This window comes from Rhipicephalus sanguineus, chromosome 5 (assembly GCF_013339695.2).
Source record: "Rhipicephalus sanguineus isolate Rsan-2018 chromosome 5, BIME_Rsan_1.4, whole genome shotgun sequence".
Classification (NCBI taxonomy): Eukaryota; Metazoa; Arthropoda; class Arachnida; order Ixodida; family Ixodidae; genus Rhipicephalus; species Rhipicephalus sanguineus.
In genome coordinates this window covers 88,838,561-88,850,877 of record NC_051180.1, presented here as the reverse complement: position 1 = coordinate 88,850,877, position 12,317 = coordinate 88,838,561, and the positions used below count along the sequence as shown (strand labels likewise).

Genomic DNA, 12,317 nt, shown 5'->3' with positions numbered 1-12,317 from the left:
AGCCCTTCGCGCCATCTCACTAGTGATAACGAAAACACGCTAATGTACCACCGATCTTTGTGTACCGTCACCGGCAAATCGTGTATATAAATATCTCGCCGTTAGCATGGCAAGGAACGTGCCGTCTGTGGCCGAATCGTTTCGGGCTGCGGATCGACGGGTCGTAAGTTCGACTCCCGGTGATGGAACTTTTTCTTCTAGTTTTCTTTCTTTGCCATCTGTTAGTCTTTATATTTTACAACGTCATATCCGTGACGGAAATACGTCAGTGGAGCCGTGGTGGACCGCGGCATAAAACACTTTCGTGTGAAAAAAAAGAAAAAATATATATATATATATATATATATATATATATATATATATATATATATATATACAGCTAAACGAAAAATCTGCAGCGCTGATTTCTCCACGCACCGAAACTGCGTTGGTATAAAGCCAGAGTATAAACCTTTCCTTCACAACGGTATGACCGCACATTTAGCCTGCACACAACTGCATGCAATGTTCTTGCCGAGAAAGGCGCGTTACAGTACAAGTGTGTTCACAGCGCCTTGCTTTTGCTAACCTAAGCCGTCTGAGGGTACAGTCGTCACCGACGGTTGCCGTGCATCCGTCGCAGCTCTCCGCATTTGCTGTCGCTATAGCGGCGCCCGGAAGGTGTAACCTCGAGCGTTACACGTGAACATCACGCCCGCGCGTAGTCGCAATTTGCGCGCTCGCGCAGAACCGAACTCGGTTAATTGCGCTTGCCAACGTTCCACCCACTCCCCCATATATGCACGCGCATACCCAGACCTCTCTCGTGAGGCTTTCTGACGCAATGTCGCGTCGCCTTAATGAACGCGCAGCCAACAACCAGGCATAACAAAACGGGTGTCTCACAGAGGACGTGAGGCGAGCAAAAAAGTCGCCCCCCTCGAATAGCATACGATCATTATCATGCGCTTTTTTTTCTTTGCTACGTTCGCTTTGATACACCCTTCATAATCTCCCCCGACGCACTTGAAGTGGTATCTGTTGCAATCGAAAGCGAAAAGGAGGCGGGGGGTTAAGGGGTTGACCGACGCCGCGTGCGGAGATCAGGCAACGCCATCGAGAGGTTTGCGGCGCGATCTCCCTTGAGATATTGCGAAGCACGAATGCAAATGAAGGGCCTATCGATGTCGCACGTGGTTGCTTCGCGAGCGACGAGCCTGACGCAATTCCCGGAGCGAGTTTGGTAAGCATTTCGCAGTGACATCCGTGTAGGAACAGTGGCCCAAGTTTCTTATTTTCTATCTCATTTGCTCCCTTGGCACGCGTGCGTGCAGTGCTCGCGTTGGGCACGACTGAAGAGGCGCCCCATATCGGAAAGCACTGAAATACGCGCGAGGAGGACAGGTGAAGGGTCTGATAGGATATCTCGTTGAAAGGCTCAATGTGCACTTGATGGATGAGGTCGGCACTTTCTGTCCCTTCAAAACTCGGCTCGTTTATTTCGCTCGAGGACATGTACTGAGAGCTGGAGACGGGAGAGGTTGGTTTATGGGTGGCTTGAATGCAGCGACACTCGCGCAGCACCATTCAATATCACAGAGGCTGTTGCCATAATTGCAGAAGTTAACACGATCTATGCACGCGTCTTGTGACTACAAAGCGTTCAACGGTGTTTGAGAGACGCGGGCGTATTGAAGCAGGAAGCAGAGAGGAATGCACTAGCAAAGCCAAGATTGTAAATATGAGAACACATGCAAAATGTTAATGGACTTCAGTACTCATTCTGCGCCATGCGCATAAATGATGCATGCGGTATGCACATCGAGAGTTCCAATGAAGACAGAACGTAAAATTGAAGTCTGTGAAAAGACTTTTTCGATTTTTCGTTCAAAGGGATATAGCCTGTGAATGGTGCCCTTTATGGAAACATTGAAAGGAAGGGGAAAACCCGGGAGGTTAACCAAGCACGTGCTCGGTTGGCTACCCTGCATTTGGGGAAGGGGAAAGGGGGTGGATAATATACACCAGAAGAAAATAAAAGTGGGAAAAACAATAAAGGAAGAGTTAATGTCAACACACACAGATCGTAAACGTTCACCAACAATTCACAAGCGTTCGTGAGGTGGCCAGTCGCCTTTGGGAAGCAAAATAGGGTTTTTGTGGCCTTGTGCACATAAGAATGTGGGGGCCCCGATCACAACTCCTCCAAAAGTGGTCTTCCGTCATGGCGGCGGAGTATAGCTTCCTGAGCACATCGTTGAGACGCCGTATAAGAAAGGCGGGCAGTTTAACCTGGTTGACCCGATTCGCCCAATTCTCAGCCAACGGCGGCGGCGTTTCGACGGGAGCGAAGTGCAAAAACTCTCGTGTAATCAAACTTAGCCGCACGGTAAAGAACGCCCGGTGGTCCCGGGGGTTCTTCTACTATGCTCCGGAGCGCCTCATAACCGTGCCGTGGGTTTGACGCGTAAAACGCAGCAGTTTGGGTAGAAAATGTTATCTGCAGCAGCACTTGCTTCGACGCTTCCAACTGCCCCGGCGAAACCATTCTACGCTCGAAAATTTTGCAATCTCTTCAATCGGTCCCTTTGCGAAACATCACAGGAGGAGCTTGATGCGGTGACGTGACGAAGTTGTATTCAAGAGCCATTCTTTGGGTTTCATCGCTCTGTAGAGTCTTCAACGTTGAGTGCTTCATCGATGACGTCTACTGAACCGATGAGGACAAAGGAAAGTGTCACGCGTTTGCTACAGGAAATCGCCACGCTCTCACTAATGCGCGATTAAGAGACGGAAGACAGGCTGGAGCCCTTTTTGCGACCTCTGCTTCTCAGTTGAGTGCTGATCTCAGTGCTGTACAAACAAACCAGGTTATCGTCACAATTACCTGGCTCGATATCGGCGCGTTATCTATATCACATACCGTAGAGAAAGGCGTGAAATTGTGCCTTGGAGGCATCGCGCTATCTTCCGGGTGTTGCCTTCGCACCTCTCTTATCTCATTCTTCAAAAAATTGCTATCAGATATGTTGACATTTGTCGTCGTCATCGACTGCTGGGAGGTACAGCAGAAATCGTGTTTGACCTGCCCCTGGCCCTGTGTGTGCGATTAGCGCTTTCGTAAATGGGAGGGGGGGATTTCATTAATTTATGCACAGGATAAGCGAGTGTTATCAGACGCAGCAAAAGCAGGGTTGCTGTCACTGAACACTTTTTGTAACGAGTCTATGTTAAAATAACTGCGTCTCTCAATATAAGTATTTACGACGCTTTTTACATTCTCCTAATCGGTGTATTGTATAATAGAAATTGCTGATTACCTCCACCTTAATGTTGGGGCGTATTAGATTCATTACGTTGCATTGTACCGCCGGTATCGTTTGCTCGCGCCGTAAGCTTCACCAGCATTATACTCGAAAAAAGTCTTGCATACTAAATTCCTTTCCTGCGCGTATACCTTTAAAGCTTACCACTTTCCCATCGCAGAGCACATAATACTCTAAATCATCTACATTTTTTTTCTAAACACGCGACACATGATATACAATTATTGAGTCAACTGATGCCAAAAATAAATTCACTGTAAGCTGTATAAAGTGTTTAATAACGAATTTTGTAAACTTCGGAAACATCGACGTGACGCTCTTAAGTTACTGGTGCTTCCTTGTCGGCAGATACATAAAACTAAAAGTCGATATCAAGTCCTTTTTGTTTCAGTAAATTCAACTGCTGACCCGAAGATCACGGGATTGAGTCCCGGCTGCGGCGGCCGCATTTTCGATGCAGGCGAAAATGCTAGAGGCCCGTGTAGTCAGATTTAGGTGCACGTTAAAGAACCCCGGGGGGTCGAAATTTCCGGAGCCCTCCACTACGGCGTTAAGATAATCATATCGGGGTTTTGGGACGTAAAACCCCAACAATTATTTATATTATATTCATTCAGAAAGGTCTCCAGGCTTTGCAAATGCGATAATCAAAGACCAAGAAATATCTACTTATTATGCACTCTGTTATTTGAGTTTACTTTTATTTTTACATGTTTGCATTCACCTAGAGGAAACAGCCGGCTATGTATAATCGAAATACAGTGCAGGAAATGTTTGTTTACAAACTGAGTTTGCTTGAATGCGTGAACTAAGCGATATCTACGCCAAATTTTGTTTCGTTCGTGCGTACAAGCGGTAGCGTTTGAGACAGAAATATGGTATGTAAAATATCATCGGTGCATACACCTGTTGCGCTTGCAACAGAGGCGTCTCACGAGAAGAATGCGTGAAAGGAGGTCATAAACCGATCCATTGATCTCCGTGCCTACGTGTCTAAGAAACTCAAATTCGCAAGCAAGCGCCGCTTTCGGAGGTCAGCGCACCACGGTGGCTATTTTCTGCGAAAGGTGAAAAGAGCAAAACAAAAACGAAGGAAGACGCGTATCATTCTCTTCGCGACCCTAAGAACAAGCGTTCGCGAAAGAGACGATAGGGTCGCCGTTTCGTAAGAAGGCTAATCGTTAACTACATATATTATTCAGCGTTATTCGCAGAAGATGGCCGATGTTTTAACCTCAGACACGTTCGATCGGGGCTTTCTGCGTTTTCTTGTTTTTCCCGTCACATAGGCGACTATCGTTTAACAACGCGCCGTGCGTTTGGGTGCTGGCCAGTAAATTCTGTTGAGCGGCGGATTTTCAATAGCGCGGCAACGGACACACTTGGCGTAATTGTTGGGTTTTGCGTACTAAGACTATGATACCGTTAACTGGAGTAGCAAGCCAGCCAACGAACCAGGCTAACATCTCCGGTGTAATCATTAAAAATTGTTATCTATATGAGGCACGCCGCGGAGTCAGGAAATCCAAGTTAATTCTGACCATCTGGTGTTCCATAACGCATACTTAAAACTAAGTACACAAGTGTTTTTGCATTTAACCCCCGTCGAATTGCGGCCGCGGTGGCAGGGAATCGAACCCGATGCCTTGAGCTTAGCGGCACGACACGCTACCTGCGAAGCTACCGCGGAGCAACTGACACATTTGTGCAAGGACAACAGTACAGATACACACACCCCTCCAGCATTCTGTTTGCGTCCTACGTTCCGCACCCTGGCGGTTTTTGAACAATCTACTGTAAGTTCCATAGCATTACGTGTGCCGTTACTTGGTTGGTAGACAGCGCACTGTCGTGCGTTTTCTTGACTAGCACCGCTTTCTCAAAGTAGATGGCATTCTGACCTATAAAGTTTCGTTGCACTATCGGCTACGAGTGCGTCAATTCTTCAAGAATCGGAGCACACAGCAGTCATCCAGCGTTACGTTCAGCGAACTGTTCAACCTGCAGCAACCACCGCAAAATGCTGACCTAAAATATCTCGGACCTCAAATGCATTCCCCATGAGATGCCCATTGTCGAGCCAATAGTACAATAATACATCATGCTCAGACACCAACCTCGATAGACAGCAGTGAAAAGTGTGGTGTCAATAGCCGCTGTTGGATGACGCGGTGCTTCTTCGTCTTTCTTTCTTTCTTTCTTTCTTTCTTTCTTTCTTTCTTTCTTTCTTTCTTTCTTTCTTTCTTTCTTTCTTTCTTTCTTTCTTTCTTTCTTTCTTTCTGTTTTTGTTCCTTAGCAGCCTTCCTCTTGTACATGATAGCCTTTCTCCTTTCTCGTATCTATCTTTATCTCTCTCTTGCTCTCTCTCTCTCTCTCTCTCCCCCCCCCTCCATCCCCTACTTTTTTTCTGCGCTGTTTGCTTCCAAATTATGCAACAACCAACCAGTCGCGTTACGCTTCTCGTCGAATTCAAGAATTTTCATCACCTGTCTGTACGCTTCAAAATGAAGGACACATGTGTAAGTACATTATACAGCAGAGGGGTCCCAAAATCACATATTGCATCAAGACCTCCACTAGGAATTACAAAAGAGCAAATGGGCATTATAAGTCACATAACAGGTAAGACGACGTACTTGGCCCGCCACCATGCAGGGTCAGCCCGGCAATGAGCTTATCGCGTCGTGGTGTTTAGCGCAGCTAGCGAAACGTGTACCGCTTACAGCGATCTCTTCTCGTATATAAGCCCGTGGGCGTTCGGACAGTGCCCGCGGCGACCCGCGACTTGAGGAGCCCGCTTGGCCTGTTATGAGACGGTTACGCAATCGACGGCTTTTGTAACAAGCGGTCGCAAGCAGGTTTACGTATGCTCATCCCGGTAACGCGTTGCGGGAGACCGGTCGGTAGATAAATACACATCGCGAAAGAACCGCTGTCATTGAAAGCACGGCTGCTACACCGCAGCACTGCTGACGGGGCAATGCAAGACCACAGAGAGCTTTTGTCTTTGGTTTTACGGCTTCGGCGAAAACATGTTTGTCGAGCGTGTATTCTCGCGAAAACTTTCTCGTCTACACGATGGAAAGTGCGCGATGTCTACCTTGCAGAATGTTCAGTTGACACGTTCATTAGAAAACGGATTACAGCCATCTTGCCACTCTTATATCGATGAGTCAAAGTGTACAATGAACGCTTCGTTTGGTGCGTGTGTTGCTGCACATTACTAACTACACTTTCCCTCGTCACCTTTCGGTTCTCTTTCCCCGGTTCACGGTAGCGAACCGAGCAGGCGACCGAGCTCGGCCTGTTTAACCTACCTGCATTTTCTCTCTCTCTAGACGCGCATAAGATTACAGATGAGAGTGACAGCACTGTGTAATTAACGATGCAACTCCTGGTCAGTATGATCAATGCAAGTGCTAACAGTGATGCCAGTTAAATTATACATTTAAACCGCTTGACTGCTGTGTTCGCTATCAGCATACCATAAGCCATCAAATAGCCTTGTATATCCAGCGGAGCAGGAGAGTTCTGCATTACCTCGGGCCATTTTTTATACTTTACTTCCCTTCCTCTAACTCTTTTTCACAGTTCTCTGCAGCCAAAGGGGCAGAAGAAGAAGAACAGAAAAGAAAAAACGACCAACCCGGCAACCGCTCCGGTGACGCGGTGAACCTTAGCCGTTTACACAGCGGGCTTAAACCCCGTTGACCGGGGCAGGCTTTGCCAGTTGCCACAGCTGCCGCCCATGTATGCGCGATAGGAAGGAATCCGGCGGACTGTTTATCTAGCTTTCTTCTTTTCTTTTTTTTTTTGCGGCATATTTGTTTCCGTTCGCCGGACTTTCCCGGTTCATCCCTTTCTTGTTTTTGTTAAGCTGCGCGGAGTTTCTATTTGTACCTCCGCTAACTTTTCATTAGTGAGTCGTTCGCAGTGGAGCTCGTTACAGCGTCTTTTCCAGAAATTGCGTGCATTGCCTACCTTGATGCGTGCCCGATGCGCAAATGTTGAACGTGTCGGACACTTCGCTAATTCGGTGCAGCGTCGTAAAAGGCAGCCGCCGTTTGCTATTCTGCCTAACTTAAGAACGTATTGAATCAGTGAGCGGCGCAATTATCCCACGTGACCCGCTTTTCTCTTCTCTTGCTTTGAGGCTACAGTAAGCCGTTAACTAAGATGAATGCTAGCTTGTCGTACGCTTATTCGTTACTCTAGTAGGAAAAAAATAATAATGAAGTGCTCCTTCTATGAAAACAGTGAGGATGTTTCAATATGCGCCAGCATCGTGTGACGTGTAAGGAATGGCTCTTCATCTGTGTGCATCTTGCGGCTAATGACTCAAGGTTTTAGTCAATTCTGCGTCTTTTCTTACAACGACTATGGTAGCAGTAAAGCTAAAAAAGAAATTAATAGCGTTAGGATAGGAGGCGGTCCACACGGAGCTCGTGAATCACCGAAGAGCGCGACTTTTCACACTTATATGGAATTTGCAACAGCATAAGTCCGCATATTTTATCACCTCGAGGCTGTTTTTGAGAGCTTAACAAGAACACACAAACATTATTTCACCACGTTTTCTTGTGTTTACGGCCGTGTTTAAACGTTATGCCGATCGCTAGCGTTGATCACGAAAACATCACTTCGACAGCTCTCAACTCATTTCTTCTAGAAAAGTTGACTGATTCAGTAAAGTAGAAGAAAAAGACATTCTTGCCTCAATACCAAGCGCAACTAATTTCGTAAGCGTGCTTTCTTTTTTTTTTTTTTTTAGTGTGGTAATCGAGCGGATCACACACACACACACACACAAAAGTGGGTTTGTCAAACTTGAGAAGTTTCCAGACTTCGTTTTCATGATACAGAGTGACTATCGTGGTAGTATCGCGTACAATTTTTGCAAGCATTGTATTATGGTAAAGCTGTACTGGGTATAAAGTTCATAAACGCGTAATTAATTGCAACGACCGTTCATACTTTATAGATGGGTTTTTTCGGCAGCGAGTTTGAAAAAGCAGTGCGCGGAGCTTTATATGTCACGGCGCCATCTGTCACCGAAGGTATTTTTTATATTTCTCATATTTTTATTCTTCTCGCTTGTTTAAGTACAGCTTAATGTTTACTGCAGAGCGTGATCGCACGCTTCGCATGGTTTTCATCTAAAGCGGCCTCGTCATGTGGCAACGAATGTTTTCGTTCGCACCGCTTGTGTCCTTAAAACATTTCAGCACATATGTTTTGTCTCTTTACAGCTGTTTATGCACTCTCGTTTTGTCGCCCAGGAGAACAATGCTGATAGGTTATAGCCGGGAATTCATTGAGGACACGTTGCACGCGTTCAGCATTTTAAGCAACAGTGTTCCTTGAACCTTTTGTTACAACAGCCGTGTTCTCTTTCGAATAAAAGGAACGTGGCTGGCACATTTGACTTGCAGAACGTATTACAATTAGAAAAATGTTCCAAGCTGTTTAACGCACCGCCGCTTGCACGTGGCTGCAACTAAGCCGTCGAGAAGCAGCACTTCACGCGTAAGGAATTGAACTTTGCTAACCCCGGCAGCTTGTACTATCATTCCCGCGAGTGATTCTATGAAGTCTTTTGTGACTTGGCGTCCTTTTCTTCTTCGCAGACCTCCTTGCTTTCGAGGAACGTTATGTATGAAAGATTCTTGTAACATCAGCAGATTTTGCTGGCTGAATAGCGTACTGCCTCTTAAAAATCAAACCACTAATGTCGCTGCTGTGTCCGGCATGCAACATACGGCGCGACATAGCCGATTGACCTTCCTAGTTTATGTATTTACACTCGAAAGAACAACCTTAATGTCCGTATTGAATATTCATGAAATCCCATCATCCCTTGAGCTAAGACACACAATTGGTTCATGGACTAACGTTGCCTGCGTAGCTCGTGTAACGAACGCGTTTGGGGTGACGTATTTTGGGTAGGTTTTGTGTCTTGCGTTTCACCGTGCACGTCATTAAATTTTTCATCGCACCCGTCTCCACTATAGCATGTGAGGCACGTCGCCGGCAAAGATTCACCGAAGAGCTTATCTTATGCACACCCACTCTTCGCCTCTTTGGAATTTCATTCGGTTACCTTCCCTGACAAATTTCCCTCTTGTATCAATTTCTCTCCTTGGAATTCCATTGATGAACGCGACCGCGCCTACAGATGACCTGCAGCAATCATATCAAAGCTCCGAGGCACCTGCGTAGTCACCAAGATCCGATTTTCTTTCGTTCCTTTCACCTGCCGCTTTACTGAACGAAAAGCGCATAAAATAAACGCGAATAGACATAAAGCGTATTAAACACATAAAATGCGCACATGTGACGGCTCTAACCATCTGTTGGTTAAGGCCATGTGCCTTTCTTTGTCCGCGTTTATTTCTGCTAATCGCTCCTCGGGTCGCGAGCCAACTATCTGTGGTCGGCCAACACGATTCTATTTTCATCAGCCGCTTCACGCGTAACGACTTTCCGTAGCGATCTCTACCTTGAACATTATTTTGACAGCTTCGTAGCTCACTTATTTTAACGTCCGAAGCGCTCCTCGCTTTTGCGACCTTATTACGACCCTTTTCCGTTTGCAACCTTGGATAGTGTCGGCGATATTATTCTTGTCCCAGCAGAAAGAAGAAAAAAAAAAACGCCAGAACGTCTAAGCGTTTTGCAACCTTTAACCAGACACAACTTTCCAAGTGAGTCCATGCCGTATAAAACGTTCCTCCGGTCTTCTGGCGGTGGCCCTGGCATCGAAGGTAGAGCTATAAAGGATAAGGAGTCGGGTTTCGGAACGGTTGATATCTAGGTTCCTATGCGCCGTGCCATAGGAGATAACCCGTGACACACCGTCGACGCGTCCGCCATGACCGCGTACAGCATCCATTATAAACCGACACGCCGCAAGGCTTCGGCGCGTGACGGGCGACCGTAAGTAGTTCGAGAAGCTCCCATGACGGAAGCAGCAAACGAAACGGCCGTGGAGCTTTTGATACGCTATATACGCGGTCGCGTGTATCTATGTGGCGTACGTACGTACCGCGTTGGGGTAATCCAACGAACCCGGATGGCCGGCGGCCACCACGCTGGTGACCAGATGCGGTCCTCCATTCCGAGGACGACGTCGGTGGCGGTCCCGATCGCTGTCGACGGCTCGGACGGGTGGTACGTCGGGACGAAGACTCCGGCATGGCGGAGGCGGTGATTCGCACGCGGGCTCGGGCGCGCGCGCGAGGTACCCGTGCAGCAGGTGTACTGCACCGGGGGCACGCGACGGCGGCGCGGCTGCAAGCCTGGCTCCTCCTGGCACGACTGTCTGATGATGCCGCAGCAGCAGCAGCAGCAGCGACTCTCCTCGGTTACGAGCGCGCAAATGCTATAGGCGCTGCTGCTGGCGTTGAGTCAGTTCTTCTCCCTCGCCTCCGGGGGATCGTCCGTTTCTTTTGTATTGTCTGCGCGTAAAGGAGAGCCCTGTGCGCGCGCGCGTATGTTGACATTGCTGGAAAGCGAGCCATAAAACGTTGACGAGTCAGCGGCGGCAGCAGGTGCTGTGAGCAGCGTAGTGCTGCGTTAGCGAGCTTCGGTGGCGACGTACATTGCATCGGTACAGACAGACGTGCATATGCTGTACTCGTGTCTCGCCACATGTGTCTTTCTGACGCACGCGGGAGCGCACTAGAGTAGGTGCCGCTGTAGTCGAGTTATTTTTCTTTCTTTCTTTTTCAGATACTTTTCTCTTTTTCGATTTCCTATTGAGTGCAGCTGCTAATGATGCGATACATTAATGATGGTAATGATGCGTAACGTAAGCTGCTAATGAGATACAAATGATGGCGGTACAAACAGAAAAATAATATTAAGGAAGAATGTCGTTTCAACAAAGGGTATATGAAACTAGTAGTACAAGTTCGGCTCGCCAGCGGCTGTTACGTCAGCTCAGCACGACCCCGGTAACAACGTATTGGATCGTACAGCGATACACGTTTTACGACTCATTTTGTATTGAATTCAAAAGTAGTGGAGGCGGTTGCGAGTGAAGGTTTATGAAACTGAGGCGGCTAACGCCAAGCCTCTTCGAAGCTGCACGTGCTGGTAGTGATTAAGTGCCCGAGAAGTCTTCACGACCGTCGATGTCTCATAAGTCGATCGTTTTCGTGGATGCGTTTGTGCCGACTTGTCCACATGTGTAGGTACCATGGGTAACATAACCACTGGCGCACATGCTACGTCGATAGGCTTCTGTGACTTTCTACACCCAAATTTTTTAGTATCTTTCGGAAAATAATTGCGAATCGCAGCATTTTTTTAAAGAAACCTGCCATGCTCTTCTTTTTTTCAACTACAAGACGCAAAATCATATTTCACTGAATTCCTTTAATTATGTAAATTATCCGCAGAGTGCATAAGCGTACCAACATGCACCAACGCATGCTCGAAAGACAAAACCGTAAGCGTGGAACAACGCATGCGTAACGGACAACACTAGCAAGCAATAAGATATTCCAATAAGCGAACCTTAATTAGAAGAGTCTACGCTAATTGCTATCTAGACGTGCCGTCCAGTGACGTAAGCAGCAGTTACCCCAATGGTCAACACAATCACCGGGCAATACATTGTATCCTCCAAGAAGGCCCTTCTGACTGGCGGGCCGTCAACGCGAAGTGCGTTTTGTCATTGCAGTTTCTGAGCGGATGCCAAGAGGGATGCAACGACGTGGTCAAAAGAAAACAGCTCCACTTGCGATTTGCGGTTACGTTTTCTAACCACGAAGACGATGCGTCAACCTAAACCAGCGCGAAGATCAACGGTTACCTGACGAGGTCCACAGTAAAGTATAGCTCTAATCACGGTGGCGTAGGCAGAAATTTGTTTTGGGGTGGGGAAGAAGGGGGTAGGGGGGCACGCCTTTGATCCGATATGGGGTCCTGGCAGGTAAGTGCGGTCGAATGTCATTTGGTGCTCTGTATCCCACGAGAGAAAAAAAATTCGGGGGAGGGGGGAGCCAC

The 12,317-nt window shown here is 47.4% G+C and overlaps 1 protein-coding gene across 2 annotated transcripts in view; it reads right to left on the bottom strand.

The window, feature by feature from the left end:
- The window catches only part of LOC119393970 (monocarboxylate transporter 10), a 132,029-nt gene that overhangs the window by 94,054 nt on the left and 25,658 nt on the right, over positions 1-12,317 (bottom strand). Inside the window, exon 1 of one of the 2 annotated variants that reach the window (XM_037661175.2) lies at positions 10,351-10,607. The exons of the other annotated variant lie outside the window; for it this stretch is intronic. Within the exon in view, the coding sequence (XP_037517103.1) occupies positions 10,351-10,501 (151 nt within the window). The 5' untranslated portion in view covers positions 10,502-10,607. Of the gene's footprint in view, positions 1-10,350; positions 10,608-12,317 lie in introns of those variants that run through there. 2 annotated transcript variants of the gene reach the window in all.